Below are 25,871 nucleotides of genomic sequence, written 5' to 3' on the forward strand. Positions count from 1 at the left end.
AGGATTTCTGCACTTTTGCAACGTTGGCTTCAAACGTAAATAAGAGGTCAAGTTTATATTTACATGTTCTAGTCAGGCAAGAGTGCTGTTACAGGTGGTGGATAGGAGAATATATCAAAACACCACCTGTGCATGGGAGCACAGGCTTGTAAAAGACCTTATAGAAAATAGTTTTATATGCACAAAAATGTATGAATCATAGACACATATCACACATATATTCGGGTATTGTACTTGCAGTCTTAACCATAGTCGCTGATCATTTATTTTATTTTATTGTCAATTTTCTCAATCCCTGTGTCTAGACAGTAACTACCTTTAGTTTTCAGAAAATTTATATTAGCTTTTAAAGAAAAATGAAATATTGCCTTAAAGTTCCACTAAGCTATTGTTACTCCCCTCACCTTTCTAATATTCTATCTGTAAAACTCAAAGCGTGAAACTGTTCTTGAAGAGGAATTATTAAAGAATCAAATCTCATAACCAGCTGTCATGTACACACAATACTTACTGTTTACTAGTATTACCGCTTCTTCCGCCATATCTCGTGGGAAGAAAAGATGATGTTGTTGTTGTTGTTGCTTTTTGTTTCCTGTAAAGACAAGCATTGAATGCTGAGTGAGTTTGCCTGGTTTCCTGTGTGAGGCACTGCCTAGATGGTTTAAAAATATTCTGTAAAAATATTCAAAGTCGGTACGTTTTTTTTTAATCATCATTGAAATATGTGTTGCTTCTCTGTGAGACATTTGCCAGATACCTCACTGTAAAATCTAATATTTTGTTTTATTCAAAATATTAAGTAGACTGAACCCAGTTTTTATCAACTTGTTATTAGAACTCAGTTTAAGTAAGTTACAGCACTTTTCATTCAAAAAGCTGATCAACTCAGTTTATTTGAGTTGTCTTAACTTGTAAAAAGTAAGTAAGCCAGAAATTTTGCTTCTCAGTGCAGAAGGATAAAACGATATGGTTTGAAAATGCCACGTCACTACCGTCCTCCTCCCTCGCACAGATCAGCCCGCATGTTCATGGTGCCAGCATTTTTTTCTGTTGAGCAAACCTGGAGAAGCTTCAGTTCAAGAGATTGTTGTCATTGCTGTGAATGTTTATGTGATACCGCACACCAAAGCCTTGAAATTTCTGATAATTGGGAAAAAAGTGAGAGATGGTGGAAAGATGTCGAAAGATCCTGATTCTCTGCAAAGGTTTAATATGTTTGGAAGTATCCTGGGGCTCAACAGGCTGTCCTCTGGCAGGGCATACTGGGAGGTGGAGGTCAGCAAAAAGACCAGGTGGGATCTGGATCTGGCGAGACATGATGCAAACCACAAGGGGAAACTCTCAATCAATCCTGACAACGGTTGCTGGGCTACTGTACATTATGAAGACCAGAAATATGCAGTCCTGACAAAAACCACCCGTGAGCCTTTCGGTTAAAGAGAAACCTCGGAAAGTTGGGGTGTTTGTAGATTATGAGGAAGGTCTCGTGTCCTTTTACGATGTCACGTCTCAGTCTCACATCTACTCATTAACTGAGTGTTCGTTCGGTGGTGAGATCCTTCCATACTTCAGTCCACATCTGAAACAAAATGAGAAAAACAGCGATCCTTTGATTATCACTGCTGTGCAAAAGCAGTAGTAATCACATGCACTGAATGTGGTTGGCAATATGTATGATTGGGTATGCAGTAACAGTTTGCTTACCTGCCCATCGGGCATTTCATCTGCCAAATTTCAACATTTGTTACTATAACATGCCTTAATGAAAATCCTCTGACTGAGGCATCAAAACGTTTTATCTTTTATGTACTATTTTTCTAGATTTTAACATTTGAAAAGTAAAAATAGGTCATACATACAACAGTGGAAATGTATAGATTTTACAGAAACAATATGAACAATGAAATTACAGAAAATTACTAACAAAAACAAGGCTGGGAACTAGGATGTCTGGGTTTGTTGAAACACCTGCAAAAGACAGAAATGACAAAACATATTCTAAAGATCAATTTGTTAAAACACGTTGAACACGATTCCTGTTATTTCTTTAAGAAAAAAATATTAGGACATATTATGATCAAATGATGTTACGTACTGAACACCAGCAGCTGGAGGTTGTGCATTATTCAAAATCAGCTTTTAGCCAATTTTTGGGAGCATTAAAATCTTGCACCTAGATGAAAGTAACTTTAAGAAGTAGTTTGACATTAATCCCTTGGATGCAACAGGGAACTTGACTTTGTTGTGCATGGACTGGTGTATGTATGCATCAGAATCAGAATACTTTATTAATCCTTAAGAAAATAATATAAGTGTATGTATGTGCTTTTCTACTCATTTTGAGCAGATTGCCTCTTATACTTCAAGCCTTGGAGGATAAGGAGGTAATTTAGGGCTCAGGATCTATGACACACAGTTTAAGGGGAGCCATGGATCAAACCACCAACCTTGCCATTAGCAGATGGGCTGCTCTACCCACTAAGCCACACAGGACTTTAAAATATTAAGTTAACTTTGTGTGAATATGCTTAAATTATATGTCTTGACTGCTGTCCTAAGAGTTGCAAGACGGGAATACTTGAACTCTCTGTATCTGTGACATTTTTTTGTCTGCTGATTCTTGTCTGCTGTGCACAGAGGAGTGTGGTAGTCCCCTCCACCCCTGTGCAGACACACACACAAACACAGACACTTCAGCACTCCCTTCCCACAGCTCTGACTATAAATGCTGTTTGCTATAACTGTATACCACAGGATGAATTACGGGTTCTGCTTGTTTGTTGTGTCTTGTTCATTCTCCATCACTTACTGTATCAACAAAATGTTTACTTCTCTTTGTAGCTCTGTTTTACAGATCCTTTTTGTAACCATCTCCATCTGTTTGCTACTCAGGCTTCTTATATTGTGGTCTTCAGGAGTCACCATATGCCATTTAATAATGTGTGTAATATATTTATGACATCAAAAGGACAGAAATGAATAAAATTGTCATTTAGGAAAAAAAATAATTTTGTGCATTTTTTGTCATGATGTTACCACAATATATATATATATATATATATATATATATATATATATATATATATATATATATATATATATATATATATATATATATATATATATATTTTTTTTTTTTTTTTTTTTTTTTTTTTAAATCTGTAGATAGATTTTAAAATATAAATAACACATATAATATCAATTATTATCATTAATAATAATAATGATATAGAAATTACTTCCAGACTGTCATATCTTATTTGTCCACTAGATGCCATTAGTGTGTTTTATCTCCATCCTGATGAACACATTCTCATGTTCTCATGTCCCCACCCATTGTTGTTTTCTGTTATGTAGAAGAACCTTCTGGATAATGAATGGAAAATTAAAGTAAATACTTCATGTCCACACACAAATCAGAGAAAATATCCACTCCACTTTGGAATACTCTCATGATGGTCACTTTCAATCAATCTGTTTATTTATAAACACATTTAACAACAACACAGGTCGACCAAGCTGCTGTACTTAGTAAAAAGGAAAACAAATACACACAAAAAGAACAAAACAAGACACAGTCACAATTAAAAGCTAGGGAGTAAAGATGTGTTTCTAGATGAGATTTACAAATGTCGAGTTTTGGAGAGGTCCTAATTTGAAGAAGCAGTCTATTCAAGTTTAGGCGCAGCAATCACAAAGTCCTCGTCTCCTCTGGGTTTTAGTTTGCTGCTAGGAACAATCAGAAACAACTTATCAGCTGACCTAAGAGTTCTATTTGGAGTATTTTTAGTTACAAGATCAGAGAGGTATAGGGGAGCTAATCAATTTAGAGACTTAAAAACAAGCAATAAAATCTTAAAATCAATTCTATAACGTACTGGAAGCCAGTGTGAACGAGCCAAGACTGGGGAAATATGGTCTCATTCACGAGTGCCTGTCTAACCCTAACCTCATTCTGAACAAGCTGAAGAAGAGAGCAGAGCCTGGCTGATACCAAAATAAAGATTATTACACTAATCAAGCCAGGATGAAATTAATAGATAAATCACTTTCTTGAAGTCAGCAAATGACAACATGTTCTTAATTTTTGCAAGGGCCCTCAGCTGGAAGAAGCTGGCTTTTACAACAGGATTTATTTGTTTGTTTGTCAAATGAAAAATTGCCATCAAAGAACACTCACAGATTTTTTTTTGCAATGGGAGTTCTGGACTTTTCCAGAGAGCCCTACTTCAGCCAAAGTGCACAGTGAAACAGGCTCAAAGTGATCAAAAACAGCTGAGGAAAACGCGGGAACAGAAGGATCATAAGCTTCAGCCCCTGGTGAGCTCATCACTGGACCCACTTCAGTTTGCCTACCAACCCGGCATTGGAGAGGATGATGCTTCCTCCCGAAGTTCTCTGATGACTCTGCAATAGTCGGCCTCATCACTGACATGGATGACAGGGAGTACAGAGAACTGACGCAAGACTTTGTGGCAGGGGCGGGGCGTGGGGGTGGCTTACTGGGCTTAAGCCCGGGTTGTTTTGTCAGAAGCCCGGGGTCTTTTGGAGTGTAATTTTTTCATAGTTAGATGCCTGGCTGACAACTGTATAAAACAAAAAGTACACACAATATTCGAAGCACATAGTGCACACTGTGGGAATTTACGACTGTGCGTGAATCCCCCCTGATATTGGTATGATCCGAGCTCAGGCACTAAGCGACTGAGCGAGCAGAGCAGCTGCTGCTTGTGAGTGCGCTGTTGGAGAAACGGAGCCAGCCATACTAAGGAGAGCTTAAGTTTGACCAGGTACCAAAGCAAATCATTCATACGGTACAAATAATGTAAATATGACGGTGCATCACCAAAGATTGATATGAAACTGATCACTTGACCAATATTACGTTACTTGCTCTTCAAGTGAATCAACAAATGGCGAAATGAAAAGCCGAACAACAACAATGCTATTTTTTTTTAGAGAGTCTTAGCTTACGTGTGTTTATTTCATATTTTCAGTTTTTACCCTCCCCGACTAAATCGGTTTCAGTTATGTACTGAAATATAAGAATGGACATTAGAGGCTTCTTTCAAAGAAAAAACTCAGGTAAATGTTATTTTATATATTATGCTTTGTATGTTGTTCAGTATATTTCTATGCAAAACAAGAGGGATTTCAGTACACAGCAGGATATTCACATTTGTAACCAGATATTTACACTTTAGGGAGAAAACATAAAACATTTTTACTGTACAACATCAATTTAGAGTAAACTTTTGTTTTGTTATTTTTCAAATTCTGTATTTATTAAGTTATGCAGGCTTGTTTGCACAACAAGGCTAAATAATTATATAAACTTTTCTCAGTCTAAATATTGTACTTTGGTAGAAGATAGTGCAGGTCTATGATGATTTTTAGTGCTACTATCATCTAGTTCTGATTGTGGTTCTGTCTTGGTTAAATCCTAAGTAGTCCTGATTTTGAACTGTTGTAGTCCTGTTTTAATTCTGGATCAGTTCTGGGTCTGGTTGAATTGGGGTTTAGTCCTCGTGTCTTGATACAGCCCTGACCTTGTTCTGCCTTGCTGCTTAATTAAAAAACTAGTTTAAGGTGTCCTGCACATGTGATATATATTTTTCCCTATATGAAGTCACTCTTTTTTGAACAAAACTCAAAACAGAGACAATTAATCTTTTAGTCATTTCTACCCCCCCCCCCCAAAAAAAAAGAAAAAAAAAGAAAAGAAAATCCCACATGCATACCACCCTTTTGGGCTAAGCCCCGGGTGTTTCAGATATCTGGCTCCGCCTCTGCTTTGTGGACTGGTGCCAGTAGGATTACCTCCAGATCAACACTGGAAAAACAAAGGAGCTGGTGGTAGACTTCCGCAGGCACAAACATCCAAGGTATAGACATTGAGGCTGTGGACAGCTACAGGTACCTTGGTGTTTATCTGAACAATAAACTGGACTGGACTCAGCCCTTTCCTGTACCTGCTGCAGAGACTCAGGTCTTTTGGAGTGAAGGACCCACTCCTGAAGACCTTCTATGACTCTGTGGTGGCCTCAGCCATGTTTTAACGTGTGGTCTGCTGGGGTGGCAGCAACTTGGCTGGGGGACAGGAAGAGACTGAACAGGCTGATCCGGAGGGCCAGCTCTGTTCTAGGATGCCCTCTGGATACAGTGGAGGTGGTGAGTGACAGGAGAATGGTGGCTAAGCTGTCATCTCTGTTGGACAACATCTCCCACCTCATGCAGGAGACTCTGACAGCACTGAGCAGCACCTTCAGTGGCAGGCTGCGGCACAGAGACTCTGCAGGTATTTCCTTCCTACTGCTGCCAGTACAAAGACTTTGCAGATGACCAAACACACACATCTACACATGGAAGCGTATCTGTAACCGGAAGGTCGCCGGTTCGATCCCCGGGTTCTCTGTCCTGGTCGTTGTGTCCTTGGGCGAAACACTTTACCCTACTGCCTACTGGTGTTGGCCAGAGGGGCCGATGGCGCGATATGGCAGCCTCACTTCTTTCAGTCTGCCCCAGGGCAGCTGTGGCTTCAACCGTAGTTTACCTCCACCAGTGTGTGAGTGAATAGTGGCATTATAAAGCGCTTTGGGTGCCTTGAAAAGCGCTATATAAATCCAATCCATTATTATTATTATTATTATTATTATTATTATTATTATTATTATTATTATTATTATTATTATTATTATTATGTGCAATAACACTAAGTGCATTTTTTTTTTCAAACAACGTAGCATTTTATTCTGTTGCATATAGCATGTGTCAGTGGGCTGGCCTTGATTTCTTGTTGACTGTCTCTTTCAGATATGTGGTTGGTGGAGCTGACCCAATTATAGATACAGCACACCTGAGAAGGCCAGTCCCAGTTATAAAGCTACCTTGACTGAACCTCTGTCTCTCTGTCTCTCTTCATCTGGGGCTCATTATGCTCATTTGGTTATGTTCAGTTATGACAGTTGTATAATTTCACCTGTGTTTGAGTTTCTTTACTTTATTTCATTAAAATATCTGACAGCATTTAAAAGCCTGTGTGCGGTCTCCCACTTACTTGTCACATCCTTTGAGCCGGGTTGTGACATATGGTATTCTTTTTTCTCTTGTTCTATTCCAGTGTTTTTCTTAATTGTTGCTACTGTAACTCTGCACTGTCCACTTTCTGCTGTGACACAACACATTTCTCACATGTGGAACTAATAAAGGCTTATCTTATCTTTAACAAGAAACTGTAAAAAGGTTTCACAGGTGGCTGGAGACACTGGTAAGTGTGGGGTAGGTGAAGGGTTGATAACAGAATTAATGGTGTTTAATAAGACACAGGACCTATAACAGTTACTTCTTAAATCCAGTTTCACAGACAGAGTTACACCCTTGCCAGTTTTTGAGAGGAGGGCCCTATGTCAGGAAGCCGGTTTAGAAAACTCAGAGTGAAAAACGATACTCAGGGTTGAGTAACCCCGAACTGTCCAACTCGGAATATTCGGTTTCAGAAAGGCTGATAACAATTAGTTCAGTCAACGCGGAGTTGCTTTAACCCCAAGTTAAGCGCGCGCACGAGGATACATAAAGCCCTGATTAGTGGAGCACAGATTAAGCGAGTCACCATGGAGACGGAGGGAAAGAAGGCGGGGTCAATGTATCTTACAGCGCTTGAGGCCGAAATTCTGATGGCAGCATATGCCGATAACATGCAAATTTTGCGGAAAAAAAGTAACACAGCCTCAGCTGCAAAAGAAAGGGAGCATGCATGGCAAAACATAGCCGACAGAGTCAATGCGTGAGTGTTAATTTAAACATTGATCTAGGGATTTCCACCCATTTAACACGTTATTTTATTATATATTATTTTCTTTTTTATTTCATACATTTTATTTTGTGACGTGATTTGAGCGCAGGTGCAACCCAACAGGCCCCAAACGTTCCTGGCAGCAAGTAAAAATGAAATATAAAAATATAGTCCAAACAGGTAAGGTGTAATTGTATTATGAGCCATAGTGCTTGGTCTGTTTGTCCGATGTAAATCAATTGCAGTTAGAGGCTACATTAATTTCCCCTCTGTAAGCACTTATTGAAATTATCTGAGCACATTACAAGTACATATTTGCTTACTCTGTATGCTCAAATGTGACCCGTTATAGCCAACAGAAAAAAAGCGGAGGCCCGAAAAACAGGTGGGGGTCCTCCACCACCACCACTCACAGAGGCTGAGCAGTTGGCTTCCACATTTGTGATAATGTTGGCAGCATCACATATGATCTTCACAGTGCAGAGAACACAAATTAGCATCCATTACTATAATGAAATAATTTGTTAGTTTGAAATGCTACAGGGAACTATGTACCTGTACATTAATGCTGTGGAAAGACTTCCTGTTCACATAGTCTCCTTCATTTACTGAAGGAGCAATGATTGGAATGTGAGTGCCATCTATACAGCCAATCACGCCTGGGAACCGTGAGAATAAATGTAAACTTTAAGTAGTAGTTCAAGTATCACATCATGGATTAAGTTTCGTTCATCCTGATACCTGCAATTTTGTGGAATCCCTCTTTGATGAATCTTGTGGGTCTGTGACCGGGGAACACCACAAACGAGTGCAGGAGACGTTTCAGTGCAACTGTAACATTCCTGACTGCCCGACAGACGGTAGCCTTGGAAACGTGCTCAGCGTCACCAATATTATACAGAAAGCTCCCGTTTGCAAAAAACCGAAGTGCAATACAAATAATATGTACAGAACTGAGAGGATGTCCGCGATGTGTCACATGAGCAATATTAGGCCTGAGGATGTTATTCAAATAAATTATAGATTGTGCTGAAAAACGGTGACGTTCACACAGAAAATCATCAGGAAATGATAAAATGTCCAAACGCGCTCTAATCACTCTCTCCCGGCGGAGAGCTCTGCGGAGAATTTGGGCTTCAACATCTACTGGTTCTTCAAGGAAGGAGCACGCCATGTCTGACACTTCCTACAGTCAGGTTTCTGACAAAGAGGCGGAGAAGGTCAGGGTTAGTTGAAGTAAACCTGCTAGGGGGCAGGTTAGCTTCACGGAGTGTGTCGTCATAGTAACTCACTCAGAATTAATCTAAACTCGCTTTGTGAAACCGAAAACCCAGAGTTTTCGTTAACTCAGGGTATACTTACTCAGAGTTTGCACTAAACTGGCTTCCTGAAATAGGGCCCAGGGCTTAATGGTGTAAATTAGCCGAACAAAACAACAAACAACACAGAACTGAGCTCCAAGGAACACAAATAACCTCATAAAACAATAAATCTAAAACTGAGTCTGACCTTCCTAGATTACCCAAAGAGTGAGAATAAGATAATATGTGATATATTTTATGTAGACCAGATTTGTTGAATTCTGTAGTGTTGCAAAAAGCAGATTAACCTTATAGTGATTAAAAGTTCCTAAACACCACTTAAAGCCTTGTCATAGCTTTTGTGCTCTGCAGGGCATTTCTGCCATTCAAATAAACGTTACTTTTACAGCCTACCTAACAATGTTCAAGGTCTTGAACTGTCCACCAATCAAGCCTCTGTGTCAGGAAGTAGAAAAACAATTTCCCGATTGTGCTTTGCAGAGTCCAACTGGTACAAACAGATAAGAGATATAAAGATGCAGACAAGAGAACAGTTTATTATTAAACAACATCAAAACAGCCAGTTTGATCATAATCATCAGAGAGTCTGGAGAGTGAGTGGTGCTGAAGCAACTTGGAAAATGAATTTTAACATTTTACGATCTATTTTCTTGTTTTGTGGCTTGACTTTGGCCCACAGTGGTGCTAATACCACTGAAACAAATCCATACCATCCTGACATGTGTAACCTCCTGAAAGACTTTGGGGCCATGACAGAAAAAGTGAAATCTATGGAAACAAGACTGAAGGAAACTGAAATCTGCCTAAAGGAGGCTGTAACCAAGCTGAAAGACAGCGAAAACCAAATTTTGGAGCTGCAAAGCAAAGGTAAAACAAAATGAAGTGAGATTTCATTGATTAAACTGTTAAGCATTTTTTTCATTGTGGCTGAATACTCACAATTAATTTGACTCAACTTTAACAATCTTCAAAAATATTAGTATAGGAAGGAAGATGGAAGGTGTTGATGCTCTTATTTGATGTTTTCAAACCTGACAATAGAGCATCAACTCCCTGAAATTCAGTGCTGTAAAAAAAATAAAATAAAAGAATCTTGAGCCACGCCTTGTTTCTATTTTTACAAAAATTGGAAAAAGCTGGAATGATTTATTAAAATGTATAAACATTGTGTATCGGGAAATCGTGTACTGAGTAAAAAACAAAGAGTTTATGCCTCTCTAACAACGTGGAAATTTGGTAGGACCACCCTACATTGTCATATTAGAATGCAAAATTAATTACACTGTTTGTCTAATTAAAGATGAAAAGCTTAAAACAATGACATTTTGAAGACCGGATAATGTCCATGTTATCTGAAAGCTCATTAATAATACCATAGTAATTATCCAAATTAAAAGCTAAATGTCACATTTATCTGCTGATACAAAGAAATCTGATACACCTGATCGTCTGTGTGTCCTTACAGATAAGTCACAATATCAGTCAGTGTGGAACCTACATACAACAATTTTATGTTTATGATTTGATTTTCACAGAAAGAACCAAAATAATATTCAGTGCAACAGCAGGAAGAGGCAATGCACACATCGGACCCTTCAACACAGACATAATTATAGACTATAAGAAAGTAATTACAAACTTTGGCAATGCCTACAGTCCAGTCACAGGTAAGATTTACAGCCTCCTGTATGCTCATTTGTTTTATTTCACAAAGTAAAAGAGATATAAGTGCAAGACAAAAACACGTTTGCAATTCAGTTTTGGAAAATTATATTTATTGTTATTGTAAAATTAAATGTACTAAACTTAATTATTAAAAATTTCAACAGCAATTTACAAATCTGACATTTATATGTAGTTAAAGGATGAGAAGTAATGATCAAATCTCCCTTACTTTTTCCTTTTCTTTTTGATGTGACCAACACTCTTTTATTCTTCAGGTGTCTTTACAGCACCTCTTGCAGGTGTTTATTACTTTACCATCTTCTATCACGGTGGAAGAAGCTACCCACATTATCTGCGTATTTTCAAGAATAATGAGTTGACGGTCTTTACAGCTGATCATAAGACAGAAAGCGACGGAGCTGATAATGGAGGAAACGCTGTGTTCCTGCAGCTGCAGCAAAGAGACCAAGTGTATGTGAGCATGGCTGCAAACACATATGTTGGGGGAGACGACCACACAACTTTTAGTGGCTTTTTGGTCACGGAAACGTAAGAAAAAGTAAATGTATGTCTGCTTAGGATGACAGGCCAGAGCTTCTTTTAAATATGATGCTTCACACAAATCAAACCAATTTCTGTAACATTCAAATGTGCTTAAGAATTTTGTGCTTTAATTTTATTATCACTCTTGAATTTGATATAATTTTAAAATGTATGTTCATGTTAATTTAATTGATTTGAGTTTCATTGCATTGCCTATTATTAACTGCATTTTGATAGCGTTTAAAAAAATCTTTAGTAAGATAGTTTGAATGAGCTCTGTGTTCAAGTTTATTGCCTTATAAACAACGTTGTTTTGCTTTTTTTCTGCTTGATCGTGAATATCAAAATGTGAACTCAATGAATAAAATTGAAGTAAATAATTTACGTACCATAATGTATGACTTTTGAAGCATACAGGGATCACCTCCATTCCTACTTCACAATTATGTGTTGACAATGTATACTAAATAATTGTTGGGGTGCAAATAAATAGGACTAACTTATAAGCATTTTTAGGAGTGAGGAGGATAAACTGGGGCATTTAAACTGCATTCGTCAACAAACTGATACCTGAAAAACTGCCACATTTCTCAAAAGGAGCCATGTATTTACACCTATGTGGAGGTCCCTCTGTTTCGAGCCTGTCAACATTATATAACTTTGAATTATGAGCACAGAATGAATTAGTGAACATAGAACAGAAATACAAGAAAAACAGAGGATCTTTATATTCATGTTATGACCTGTCTAGGGGCCAGGGCATAAAATGAAAAGGAGATGAAAAGTTCCAGCCTTGTCATAGTTTTTGTGCTTTGCAGGGTATTTATGCCATTCAAATAAACGTTACTTTTACAGCCTACCTAACAATGTTCAAGATCTTGAGCTGTCCACCAATGAAGCCTCTTTTTGAGGAAATAGCAAAACAGAGTCTCACTTCACCTCTTTTCTGCTAATTGTGCCTTCATGTGCCAGAGCTGTTTCAATGATATGATGGCACAGTTTTTTTTTTAGTGTCTGAGCTTATACACTGACAGCAACACTGGAATTCTTTTGCTAGCAAATGAATTACTGTTTCCTCATTGCTCTTATGCTGAGTTCAACTGGTACAGATAGATACAGATAGATAAGCGATACAGAGATGCAGACAAGAGAACAGTTTATTATTAAACAGCATCAAACAGCCAGTTTGATCATATTAATGGGAGGTCTGGAGAGTGAGTGGTGCTGAAACAGCTTAGAAAATGAATTTTAACAATTTATGGGCCACAGTGGTGATAAGTTACTGAAACAAATTAATATTATCCTGACATGTGTAACCTCCTGAAAGATTTTAGGGCCATGACAGAAAAAATGAAATCTATGGAAACAGATTGAAGGAAACTTTTTTTCGTTGTGGCTAAATATCTCACAAGGCAAAACAACAAACAAAGCAAAAAATGAAGACATACCACGAAATATAAGGAACAGCAAGCAGAAACAAATCAAATGTCTGACCCACAACACTATCGCAAGCAGATGCTTTCTGGACAGACAGCATCTGGAATTGTGCATGACGTATTATGGATTAAGATATGATAGTACTTTTCTGCCTTCATTGTTCCACTATTTTTGACAGAATTGTCAACATGATGTAGACTAACTCATTGTTGGGGTACAAATGAATATAGAAGTAAACAGGTTTATTGGTCACTCCAACCCCCCCCCCCCCCCCCCCCCCAAAAAAAAAAGAAAACAAACAAACAAAGAAAACAACAACCCCCCCAAAAAACAAAACAAAAAACAAAACAAAGAAACAATAGACTAAATTCTACCTTAAGTGTCCAGACTTGCTAGTATTTGTATTTGTATTTGTATCTTTATTTATTTCAGACATAATAAAACAAACAAAAGAAAACCAATATATACTCGTCTACATGTATTTTCATTTACGAATATGAATATATGTGTAGATATACACACACACACGTATTTGTACAGACAAACAAGAAAAATATAATAAAATAAAACACATTCGTACAAAGTTAAACCCGCTTTTGCCAACCTCCCCAGAACAAGCAAGAGGGAATGGACAGTGCTCGGCTTTACACACACAGTTTAAAACAAAGTGGGCCGAATTGGCGGACTGTGCTCTCAGTCTAAAGCAGCCACGCCGAATCACAGTCAGTCTTTTATAGACGCAGGTGAGCTCAATCAGCCACTCATTGCTTCCCGGTTTTCCACAGGGCTCAAGCTGGCCAATCACCTACGAGGGCTGACACACTTGGATTTGCCTGGAGGAAAACATGTTGCCTCATATGTTCCAAAACCCTAGGCAGTAACAATGATATCAAAGATAAATAATACAAAACGGGAAAACACTAAGGACCATAACAAATTAAAATGCACTGAAATATAAAAAATGTTAAAATCCATTAAGATGTAAAATGAGAATAATTAACGTGTTTAGAAAATTCTTGAAATTGCTTTTAAAAGGAGCACAATGTGTTTAATAAGTTTAAGAGATATAGTAATTATATATGATTCATCTTTACAAGTTTCCTGATTTATTGTGGAGAGCTGATGATTGTAAGAGGAAACGAATGTGGTTGTGAGGTTTGTGCACGTCTGCTGAACTGTCTGCTCAACAGTCTTTGTTGATCCGCACATTTTACAAACTGTCTGTGAGAAACTTGACATGTCTGCGAAATCCACCGAGCAGCTGCTCACTTTTGTCTTAGTGTCAAGAGTCTGCGCTACCTTGTAGATGTCCGCTGATCTCTCTGCATTCCTTCACACATAACTGTTGTAATCTAGCCCATTTCGTACTGTGCCATGCTGTTCCAGATCATTCTCCAATGACTTCATTTGTTTGTCTCAGCCACATATGATAACTGGGGACGCATAAAAAGATGTAAACAAAGCTACAGAAAAATGAACTCTTAGCATGTAGAAAACATGTCCTTCACCCTCTGGAAACATGTGAATACAGAGCCTACAGAGGCAGTATACAAACAACATCCAAAATGAGTCAAAGTTTGACGTCCACAATGACCCCATGGAGGTCTACAGATGACAACACTGATGTTATAATGCACAAGAGATTAAGTAGAGTCAAAAAAAAGTTCTCCCCCATCTGTGGACCACAGTTGAACCCCCAAAAATGAGATATGCTGTAAAGGACATCACTCTGCACGTCACTTTGCACTTTGACATTACTATCTCTTTAAAACTTTGGTTCTGTCAATCACAATTTCCTTAATCTATACAATCTATAAATCACATATAAGACTGGATGTTGATCTTTTCACTTCACTTCTGGCCGGAGTCGAGCCGAGAGATCTCAGCCTCTATGACACTGCCTGATGGTCTCATGTTAAAGTCTGTATGCCTTACACAAACATAGACATCATTTCACTGAGCATGATGTTTGGATCACACTCACAGCACAGAATTTGTTTATGAGCGAAAGCAGAAGTAGAGTTAGCTACTCAGTGTGCCTTAATAGTCAAATTTATTAAAATGACTCAAATGTAGGAAGCAGAAACTTTATCCTGGTAATCCAACAGTCCTGCATCATTTCACCAAGCACATGATGAATCTGTCTCTGTCTCTCTTTCTCATAATGTAAATGACATCTTTCATAACTGGAATCTAAAAATCCCTCACATCAGTGGATCATTCATTCAGAGGGAAAGTCAGACTTTTATTTTGATATTCAAATCCTGACCAGGACAAAAAGAGCTCTCTATACTGTATTTCAATATTTACCTGAGAGCTGTCTTCATGAACACGTCGGATAGAGAAGAAATTATCACATGTAAGTTTAAAAACTGTAAGATATTTAATGTATGTAGTACAGAGGTGATGTGTAGAGAATATTTAAAATATTTTGTCATGTGTTACAAAAAAAAATAAACTTTTATCTTGCACGACGTTTACTGGAAAGACTTGTGAGCTTACAATGACAAGAGCTTCCAAGATGAGTAAAATTCATGGTTTCATTACCTTCTCCATGAGCTGCTGAATTATTAAAAATGAATTAATTTCTGTTCTGGTTCATAATGTTCACACTATTTTTTCTTTATCTTGCTTTCTGTTTAATCCATCTTTTCTTTCCTGACATAAAGTGTGCATCAAAGAAGTTCTGTTCAAATCTTTGTTTCCTTGAGCAATAAAACATCACTTTCATCTGTCAGATCAAAGATGCAGTGGAGTCTGTATCTGCTTATTCTGATGGGTAAGTGGATTGTTTCACCAAATATACTGTTTTTAATTAAAATTAAAATGAGATTATGACGTCACACGTTTTGTTGTTTTTACTTTTTTAAGTGAATTCAATAATCTCATAATCTCTATATCATATTTCTGTATTTCAGGTCAGTGTTGCCTCTTTACATGCCGCCTGTATGAGTACCACTTTATTGAAGAAAACAAGAGCTGGTCTGAAGCACAGACATACTGCAGAGAGAAATATACAGACCTGGCCAAAGTGTTTGACATGACAGACATGAGCAGACTCCGTAACTCTGCACAGAATCAAGGAGAAGCCTGGATTGGACTGAACAACAACACAGGTGGAAACAGGACGTGGCGTTGGTCTCTGCCAGGAGTGGAATACATTCATAATGACAGCAGCTGGAATCAGAATGGAAGAACTGGTAATGAAAAGGCCGGAAACTGTGGGAGGAAAAGATACGATAATGGAGATAAAACGCTGGTAGATGTTTCATGTGACAGTACTATGTGGTTCTTCTGCTACGATGGTGAGGAGATGTGAATAATATTAAAAATTATTATAATATCATGATATAAAAATATAATGGAATATCATAATACTAAATTAAGAAGATAGAGACAGACAGAATTTCACAAGAAAATTTATTGAGGGATGTCTTTGTGTGTTTTTCTGTTTGTTTTACAGAAATGAAGAAAGACAATAAAACATTGTATTTGATAAAAACATCTATGAACTGGACACAGGCTCAGAGCTACTGCAGATATAATCACACTGACTTGGCCAGTGGACTCAATCAGGTAGATGGAGAAGAAATGAAGGCCCTGATTACGACTACGTTTAGCGCATGGGTCGGTCTGTTCAGAGACAGCTGGAGGTGGTCAGATGGGAGTGATTCCTCTTTCAGATACTGGGATATGCAGTTATTCAATGATGAACAAAGCAACAAGAAATGTGCTATGACTCTGTTAAACAGATCAGGAAACTGGAGCTCTGATGAATGTGGCAAAGAAAAACCCTTCTTCTGTTATGATGGTGAGTTTTTATCAACATGTGTCTGACTGGTTTCTCTAAAAGGAGGATCACTGGAATCACTGACAAGATCCAACTGAACATGTTGTGTATTTTTTCTCCACCTACATCTGCATGTTTGCTGAATTTATCTCATAAACATGAACACACTTAGTTAACAGTCAGATGACTTTAAATATCTGTGGGATAACTTTCAGCTACTTTTATGTTCAACCAACGTTTTAAAGTCTCTGTTGTCTGTAAATATGGAGAGAAGTTGTTTTGGATTCCTAAAAGTTTAAAAACACATAAATATTTCAGGATGTTGTCGACCTGTCTGCACAAAGTTCATTATTGTTATTATACTGGTTTCTACTGAGGGCAGAGCAACACACACGCTTTTTCTAGGTTTTATTTTTAAATTGGAACAAAATAAACAGCACAGAGAGTTTCTCATGTTTACAGCTCACATAGATTCAACTCAATGTGTTGTTTTTTCTTTATGGCAGATAAACTGATCCTGATCAAAGAAAACAAGACCTGGGAGGAGGCCTTGGATTACTGCAGAGAGTCTCACAGGGGACTGGTCTCCATCACTAACCCTTACCAACAGAGATGGGCAGAGGTGAGAGCCAAGAATGCCTCGAGTCCTTTTGTCTGGCTCAGCCTGCGCTACTCCTGCACTCTGGATCTGTGGTTCTGGGTCAATGACAAGCTGGTCTGCTATGAGAAGTGGAGCAGAGAGGGAAAGACTGAGGATTGTGGCAGGGCTGTGGGCATGCAGAGTGGAGGACAGTACGAGTGGGTCAGTCAGAGAGACAATGAGACATATAATTTTGTTTGTTTTAAATAAGATTTCTGATGTGTGTCACTGGCTCTTTTTTTTTTTTTTACTGGCAAAAGTTCAACTAATAGCAAAACAACAAACAAAAAAAAACAAACATTGTTTTAACCAGCACAATATTGGCAATATCTGATATTCAGTAAAGTAAATATAGTTTCCTTTTGACTGCCTGATTCAGTCATGATGCCTGATTTTTTTGGTGATGACAAAATTTCAGCTAGAAGCAAAAATCAAATCTTTAGCTGTAAATGGCTCAACACTGATAAAGTCTGATCTGCACTGAAGTAATATGGTTTATTATTTTCCTCTTGACTGTCGGATTCAGCGATATTATACTTACTTTCTTCATTGCATTACTCTATTATTACACTTTTCTTATTGGACGTCAGAAACAAAGTTAGTTTCAGTTTTCATATTTGCTGTTTATTTTATTTTTATTATCTTTGTAATCTTTTTGTCTTTGTGCACTTATAAACTGGTCTTAGTGATAATATTTCTAATCTTTAATGGTTAGTAAATATTAAAACTAATGCGACAAACCAGAGCATTTATATTGTAAACTTTCACCAAGGTAACTATTTTTTTCATATGACTATTTAAAGTGATGTGCTGTAAACTAGTGATCTGTGTCAGGGTTTCTGGGTCGTTGACCCAGTATTTTCAGTTCACGTTCACTGTTTATCTACTGCCTGTTCCACTTCCTGTTTTATTGTGTTAGCCTTGGTCTGTGTGCATTATGTTCAGTCCTCTTCCCATTTATCATTAGTTCATTAGGTTCAGTTGTTCACTCACCTGTCTCCAATCGTTGTCATTGTTAGTCGTGTATTTAAGCCCTCTCTTCCCTTCAGCCCTTGTCGTGTCATTGATGTTTGTGTGATGTTATGTAGTCGTTCCCGTTAGTGCTCAGTTATTCAGCCAGCCACTCAGTCTTTCAGTCAGCTAGTCAGTTCTGCCGTTCCTGCGTTGTTCATTCACCCACTCCAATAAATCCTCATCATTTCTGCACCGTGAGTCCTGCGTTTGGGTCATCTCTTCCACGCCTCCACACACAACCTCTGACAATCTGTGTGTGTCAAGATAAATAAATATTCAGTTGCAAGTGTAACAATCAACACTCCTTACAGTAGTTCTTGGTACATTTATTTCTACAGAAAACCCTTAAAATCCTTACACGTGTGACTTACTGACAAAAAGCACTTTCTTACTACAAGCCTCATTCATTCATTGACAAAAGTGTTTTGTTTTTTTTTCTTTGCCTAAGCTCTTTTAACCTGACATTCACCCTCCAGTGGGAGCACTGGGGGCAACTCAGTGCTCAGCACCTGCCCAAAGATACTTTGACACACAGATTTGACCGATCTACTAACCTTCTATGTGGCACTGAATCCGATACATATCTGATGTTTTAGAAAGCGACTGCTGTGTGAACGGTCAAATCGCATTAAATCCGTCTTTTACGTCACTGACACAAGACAGACGCCAATTATCAGCGCCGGAGAAGCGCCCGAGAAGACATCGTGAACGCTTCCTGGCCATCCGGTGAAACTGCTGGGAAGACAACGTTGGAGAAACGTGAACATTTTATTTGTACTGCATAATCTGCAGATTCTGACAGAAATCTGCAACTGTCCTTTGAAGCACCGCTCCTCTAAAACAGCAATGAGGATAATTATTAGGTTATCTACATTATTATGTAAATAACAAAATAACTTCCAGCAAAAATTGGGAAACGTGAAGTCCGAAGTCTTTATATTAAGGGCCATCAGTCAAACAATACTGTTTGCTCTGGGTCTAAACAGAGCGCGTTGTGTGTGACATCTTCTGTTGAGCATGCAGGCCGCTTTGAGCGTTCACACTAGAGCGCGTTTGCTGTCACATTTTATCTGTAGTGTGAACAAGCAGACAAAAAAATCAGATTTGATCAAAAAATCGGAATTGAGCATTAAGACCTGCAGTGTGAACGTAGCCTAAAAGAGTAAAATTTATTTGATGTTGTAGTTTTTCAGACTGTTATTCCTTATTTGTCCTCTAGATGTTGCCAGTGTGTTTGACTTTCTTCCTGCTGCACACTTTCTCCAACGTGTGTCACTTTGTGCTATATGGAAGAAAGTTCTGGATAATGAATGGGATGTTCATGTTACTTTCATTATATAAAGTCAGATAAAGTACCCACTCCAAACACCCACCCTGACCCCACTCCCACTTTTACTGTACTGACAGCAACACTGTCGCTGCATGGACCCCACGAGTTTGTGCAGACCTGATACTGTGAGTCATGTATGTGAGAATGGTGCTGCCTTTCTCTCCACCCCTGTGAATAATCAGTGTGGCTGAGTTCAGTTAACTGTAAGGGAAGTCAGTAATGAGTCCACCACAGTCAGCACTGTTTGCTTTTAAACATGTAAAGCTGTGTAAGGTGTGACTGGGTTCATTATTCTGCTGCATTATGAAGTTTTTCCCACAAACCACAAGGCAGAACTCTTAGTGAGGGTCAACATGTTTCTTTTTAATTCATATGAAAAGCTATCTTTAAATTAAGCACATTTTTAAACTTGATCTGAAGAAATGACTTGCTTGGCTGAGGGCTGTCACTTTTAATGAGTTACAATGCACACAACTGGTCTGTGTTTCCTGTGTGTACACACTGACTACTGTAAAGTTAAAAGGAAAACACTGTGCAGGTTAAAATAATTCCACTGTAAATATGAGAAAATCTGCAGAGTAAAAAGTTTGTTTTTAAATTCTAAGAGTTTCAGATTATTTCCAGGTTTATATAAAAATAACATAGATTATGTTTCAGTGTAATAAAGATACAATGTTGTAGCATATGGGACGAATCTGCTCGAGGTTTTGGATTTAAAACACATCTCTAATAGTGTAACAGAATTCATTTAAAAAACAAAACAAAAAAAAAGGTAAGCAAAGGTCACTTTAATCTTCCTTCATAAAATATATAAATAATAAAGCAGAAGTTACTTGGCAGTGAAGGATCACAATCTACAAAGCTACCCTCTGTTCACAGATACAAAAAGCTTGTTTTGTATTTACAAATAACTGCATGAACTACAGTTCTTTACTTCTGCTAATGTGCTAGCAGCCTTAACCACAATCACTTTATTTTTATTTGTTTTTCTTTTGACATTTCTCAAACCCTTTGACTAGACAGTTATTAAAACGAATTTCCAACTTTGCATATCATACCTGGCTTTGTTTCTAAATCCTAAAAACTTCAGTATTTTCCAGGTTTATATAAAAATGTGTGTCAGTGTCATGATGAGGCGATGCTTTGCAAAATATGAGAAGAATCTGCTCGATTTGAAAGAGAACTTCAAGGCAAATAAAATGATGAAAACATCAAAAAGTAAGCAAAGATCACTTTACTGTGTGATTTCAATAACATGACCAGGGGTCTCAAACTTTAATGAGGTGTGAGCCACTGCTGGCACTGTCATCTCATTGGAGGGCCACTTTAGTGTTTTTCTTTTTCTTTCTTTTTTTGTGTACAAAACAAACAAACAAGAAAACACCCACAAACATTTCCGTAAATAGTGTTTTGTTTGTTTTTTGAAATATTGTATAACAAGACAAAATTGCAAACATGAATGCAAGTTGTTTTTTAATAACTCTTAACTAACTGAAGCCTTTCATTGAACTACCAAATAAACAAACTTGTCCTCTCTTTCTGGCAGACACGTGGCAGCATTTCTGCTATTATTTTGTTCATACCACTAGCCCACAAGTGGCCCCGGCTGTTGATACTGTTGAAAAAAACTCACTTGTTCACATCTTCAACCAACTTAAAGAAGTCCAGACGCTTGTCTTTCCTTAGACTACGATGACCTGGATGACTTAGAACCTTCACAGACAGTTGTTCACATTAAACTTAGTAACTCAGTGTGAATGCTGTACAAGGCAAAAATACTTCAACTATATTTTGTTTATTGATTGCATATTTGTAATTATTTTATTAATGATCAATGATGTGAAATATAATGAATTATTAATAAAGGTGATACCTGACAGTGCAGTGACATATTTTAGCTCCGTGGCTGGTGCTCTTTGTTTTCTTTTTCTACTTTTCTGTAATTTAGTTTTGTTGATTTATACCCACTTTGGGTGTACAGTGAAAATTTCACACTAACGCACAAGAGTGAACTTCTTAATTTACAACAACAGTAAAATGTGGTATTAGTTTGTGTAAAAGAAACCTCTATACATTTGCTTTGTAATGAGCACTAACAAATACTAAAAGGAAAATTTGAGATGATTGGTTGTTCTAGTTCACATGATCATGAACTCAAACTTCAGTTGTTTGTCTCCTCCATAATAAAACAGCTACACTAACAACACGTTGGTGTGATCAGACCCAGTAAGACCACTTCACATTTAACAGATACTAATGCTGTTTTATATACATTTTAATATACATTTAAAAAAAATATTACTCAAGATTCTTTTATAATTTAACAAATATCTAGTTCTATATTTTATATATATTCTTAATATAATTTAAGAATCTAGTTTGAGAACATTTTGACAGCTCGAAGCAGTCTTAGCCTTTGTCCTCTGACCATTTTTTCTCAGTTCATGTGATTTCATTATATTTTTATAACATTTCATATTATTCACATCTCCTCACCATCGTAGCAGATGAACCACATTTTATGGTCACATGAAACATCTGCCAGCTTATCTCTTTTTCTATGAATATCAACCTTTGTTGGTACATGCAAATACAGATTATTTATAAACAAACACAATGTACGGTGTGTTTATTTCAATTAATTGACTTATTTGGTTTTTAAGCACGTTAAAACTGTCATTAATTAAAATACACTGAAATTGTCATGTCTGCCCGGCCGGCTGTGTTTTGTGTACATTCTCCTCTCTCCTCCCCGCCAGGGCGGAGCTCACTGCAGGCTCCCGCCCTTGGCACACATACCTGCATCTTGTCAGGCTCTAATTATGGGTTGGACTCTTAAGGCCGGGACGCAGACAGCCTCACAGCTGGATGATTGTGCTAGACACGTCAGTAAACCTCAGCCTGGTATCCTTAAGTGTTGTGGACCTGCTGTGATCTCTGTGTAACCCTCTTTTCTTCTGTGCACAGTTTCCCCAGACCTGTGACCAACCTGTTGTTTGAACCGTTGTAAAGAAGAAGAGCTAGCGTGTATGTGACTCCTATCCCGGACTTCCCTTTCGGACCAAGGACCCTCGCTCCCCTCACTGTATATATCTGCACCTGGTGACTGTGTAAATAAACGTTGTTTTCCCCTGAACTCTGCTCTGCGCCTGAGTCCTACCACACCACATGACAGAAATATTGAAAATGTTAAAATCCATTCAAATGTAAAATAATAACAGCTATGTTTATAAAATTCTTGAAATTCATTTTAAAATGAGTACAATGTGTTTAATAAGTTTAAAAGAGCATTTGAATTATATATGATTAATTTTTACAAGATTCCTGTTTTATTGTGAAAAGCTGATGAGTGCAAGAGGAAATCAATGTGGTTGTGAAGTTTGTGCAAGTATGTATAAATTGGACTGTCCGCTCGACAGTCTTTGTTGATGTGCACATTTGACATACTGTCTGTGAAAAACTCGGGACATGTCTGAGTAAAGTAAATCGAGCATGGTTTTAGTGTCAAGAGCTTGCGCTATCTTTCAGATGTCCGCTGATCTCTCTACATTCCTTCAGCTTGTATAATCTAGTCCCATTTCATACTGTGGCATAATGTTCCAGATAATTCTTCAATAACTTCATTTGTTTGTCGCAGCTGCAGACGATAAATACAAAAATGTAAACAAAGCTAAAGAAAAATGAACTCCTAGAGGAAAAAGCAGAATCCATGAGCCCGGTGGTAGGCGGGCAGCCGTGGCAGGGGGCCTGGGCCGGGACCATCTGATCGTCTCGCAGAACATGTGCAAGTGTAACCGGTGTGGTTCTGCGTTGTGTCTGATCCTGACGATAAAAGGTAAAAGAAAGAAAGACCTCCAAATAAATAGCTTGCCCCCTCCAGCTCCTCTCCCACAGGGGAATTGTAGAAAAGGGGGTTTAGAACACATTTTGTGTAATTATAACAAGATGTGGTTTATGACCCTGTTACACAGGCTTTTGTCTGTCAACAGAGACTACTTCCTGCCGACCTCCAAAGTCCAAAAGGAAATGTTTTTGGCCCAGTTTAATAACCCTGTACAGCCCGTCATACGGTGGGCGCAATGGGGTCCTTTGTGCCTGACGAAAACAAAACGAGAAGAGTCCAACGAACTTGGAACAAAAGTGTCAGGCAGGCAGTGGTGCACAGGGCCAGGAACAGAAAATGAGTTTCTTGGGGGACGAAGAGGCAGCACAGAGGTATTGAAACATGGGGGAGGGCTCTCAGGTAAGAATTCCCCAGGTACCCGGAGGGGCTGGCCGAGGACCAGTTCAGCCGGGGAAACCCCGAGGTCTTCCTTAACCGCGCTGCGCAATCCCAGCAAAACCCACGGAAGACGGTCAACTAAGTTACCACCTGTTAAGGAAGCCCGGAGCGCAGCCTTGAGTGACTGGTGAAACCGTTTGCACATCCTGTTAGCTTGCAGGTGGTATGCTGTGGTGTGGGGGACCTCGACCCCCAGGCCACTAGCCATGTGCTGTTTCGAGGTCAGTCAACACAACCAGAATTCATACATAAGGCACATGGGATTATAAGGGGCACTGTCGGTTTTCAGAAAAATCAAAGAATTGATTTTAAGTGTGCCGTATTTTCCACAAAACACGGAAAGCTAAACCAGTTCAACATCACTGAAGTTGCAGCATTTTTACAAACCGATTCTGGTTCATCTGATTCATTCAATGATCCACTTTCGCCCTTCTTATTCTCCGTCGCCGCTAACAAAGGCACTGCCCATGCGCATTTTACCCATATTCTATTGCGATATTTCATTTTCTTATCGTTGCCCAACATTATACCGGTATTACCGTGAACGGTATGATATGGCCCAGCCCTACTTGGGTGGGTGGGTCTCGGGTCAAGCGAGGCCACCACATAGTGATACTTTTTTGTCGTCTGCCGAGATGCCGCAAAGGGCAAACTGAGCCTCCACTTGCACGAACCACGACGGGGGATCATGGAGCCAAAAGTCCGGTAGCTTCAGCGCCACAGCAAGCACAGCTGCATCCAGAGCGGAGCCAGCATCATCCACGACCTGTAGCATGTTCGAGTCTGGGGTCACCAATGTGGAGGTAAACAGACGACACGGAGCTCTTAGTTCTCACTCCTGCTTTATTCCTCTTCTCACATCAACTGAACACATCGCACCACAAAACACAGCAACACAGCAATTTCCTCAATCCTGGGTGTGAGTGGAGCCCTCTAGTGGTCCGCCACAATATCATAATTACTTTCTTCATTATTGCTGCATTACTTCATTATTACACTTTTTTTGATAGATGTCAGAAAAAAAGTCAGTTTTAATTTTTATGTTTGTAGTTCATTTTTTATCTTTGTAATCTTTTTGTCTTTACGAACTTATAAACTGGTCTTTGTGATAATATCTCCAGTCTTTAATGGTTAATAAATATTAAAAACTAATGTGACAAACCAGAGTATTTATATTGTAAACTTTGACAAAAACCACTTAACTACTTTTTTCATAATGACGTCTTATTTAAAGTGACATGCTGTAAACGGATGACCTCTGTCTGTTGGGATAAATAAATACTATGTTGCCAGTGTAACAGTCTACACTCCTTACAGTAGTCCTTGGTGCATACAGGAAATCCTTTAAAATTCTCACCCATTCAACCCTAATAAGACAAAATGTCACCTTCTCAAAAATGCTTCATTCACCTGAGAACTCTTGGCATTATCCCTGTGTTTACTTCATCTAAGCGGTCATTCTCCAAATTGGAATTAAAAATGTGTTTACACTCCAGGATTAAGCAGAAGAGACCCACTCACCTGTCCCTGATAAAATTTGAAGAATGTCTTTTGTAGATGCCATGAGTAAATTTGAAGCCAAAACCTCTGAGTGCCATGTCACATGTCAACCATTATCATCATGCATAGATGAAGGTGACATTTTAGCAGTACAGTAAATTCACACTAACACCTTTGACACAAAAGGGCACTTGACCATTTTGTACTTATAACGTGCTGTTCTACTTGCTTTGAGCACTCAAAACACTTTCTTACTACAAGCCTCATTCATTCATTGACACAAGTCCTTTTTTTCCCAATGTCTAAGCTCTTTAACCCTGACATTCATCCTCCAGGGAGAGCACATGATTCAACTCAGGGGTCACCATCTTGCCCACAGATACATTGACACACAGGTTTGAGGAGCCAGGGACCAATCTACTAACCTTCTAATTAACTGACCTGCTCTACCTCCTAATTCACAGCTACCCAGCTGTGAGAATTACAAAAATCTTTTAGAAACACAGTTTTGTGTAAATAAGTTTATAGTGTACTGCATGGCTATTCAACTACGAAG

At 38.4% G+C, this 25,871-nt stretch overlaps 1 protein-coding gene and 1 long non-coding RNA gene across 4 annotated transcripts in view; one reads left to right on the forward strand and one right to left on the reverse strand.

Annotated features, from left to right (window-relative positions):
• Nucleotides 1–25,871, reverse strand: part of LOC309703992 — a 444,269-nt gene that overhangs the window by 385,603 nt on the left and 32,795 nt on the right. The gene's annotated exons all lie outside the window — the stretch shown is intronic.
• LOC309703978 (C-type mannose receptor 2-like) lies at nucleotides 15,076–18,401 on the forward strand. Of its 3 annotated transcripts, none has more exons than XM_082528925.1 (5): nucleotides 15,076–15,118; nucleotides 15,429–15,538; nucleotides 15,678–16,064; nucleotides 16,223–16,570; nucleotides 17,056–18,401. In XM_082528925.1, exons 2-5 carry the CDS (start codon nucleotides 15,505–15,507, stop codon nucleotides 17,397–17,399), a joined length of 1,113 nt encoding a protein of 370 aa, XP_082385051.1. In that variant the 5' UTR covers nucleotides 15,076–15,118; nucleotides 15,429–15,504; the 3' UTR covers nucleotides 17,400–18,401. The 3 variants fall into 3 exon arrangements, with proteins under 3 accessions (XP_082385051.1, XP_082385053.1, XP_082385052.1); XM_082528927.1 differs by having other exon boundaries at nucleotides 15,077–15,118; nucleotides 15,498–15,538; XM_082528926.1 differs by lacking the exon at nucleotides 15,076–15,118 and having other exon boundaries at nucleotides 15,131–15,538.

The sequence above is a fragment of the Aulonocara stuartgranti genome (genome assembly GCF_965226115.1).
Source record: "Aulonocara stuartgranti genome assembly, chromosome: 3".
NCBI classification, from domain to species: domain Eukaryota; kingdom Metazoa; phylum Chordata; class Actinopteri; order Cichliformes; family Cichlidae; genus Aulonocara; species Aulonocara stuartgranti.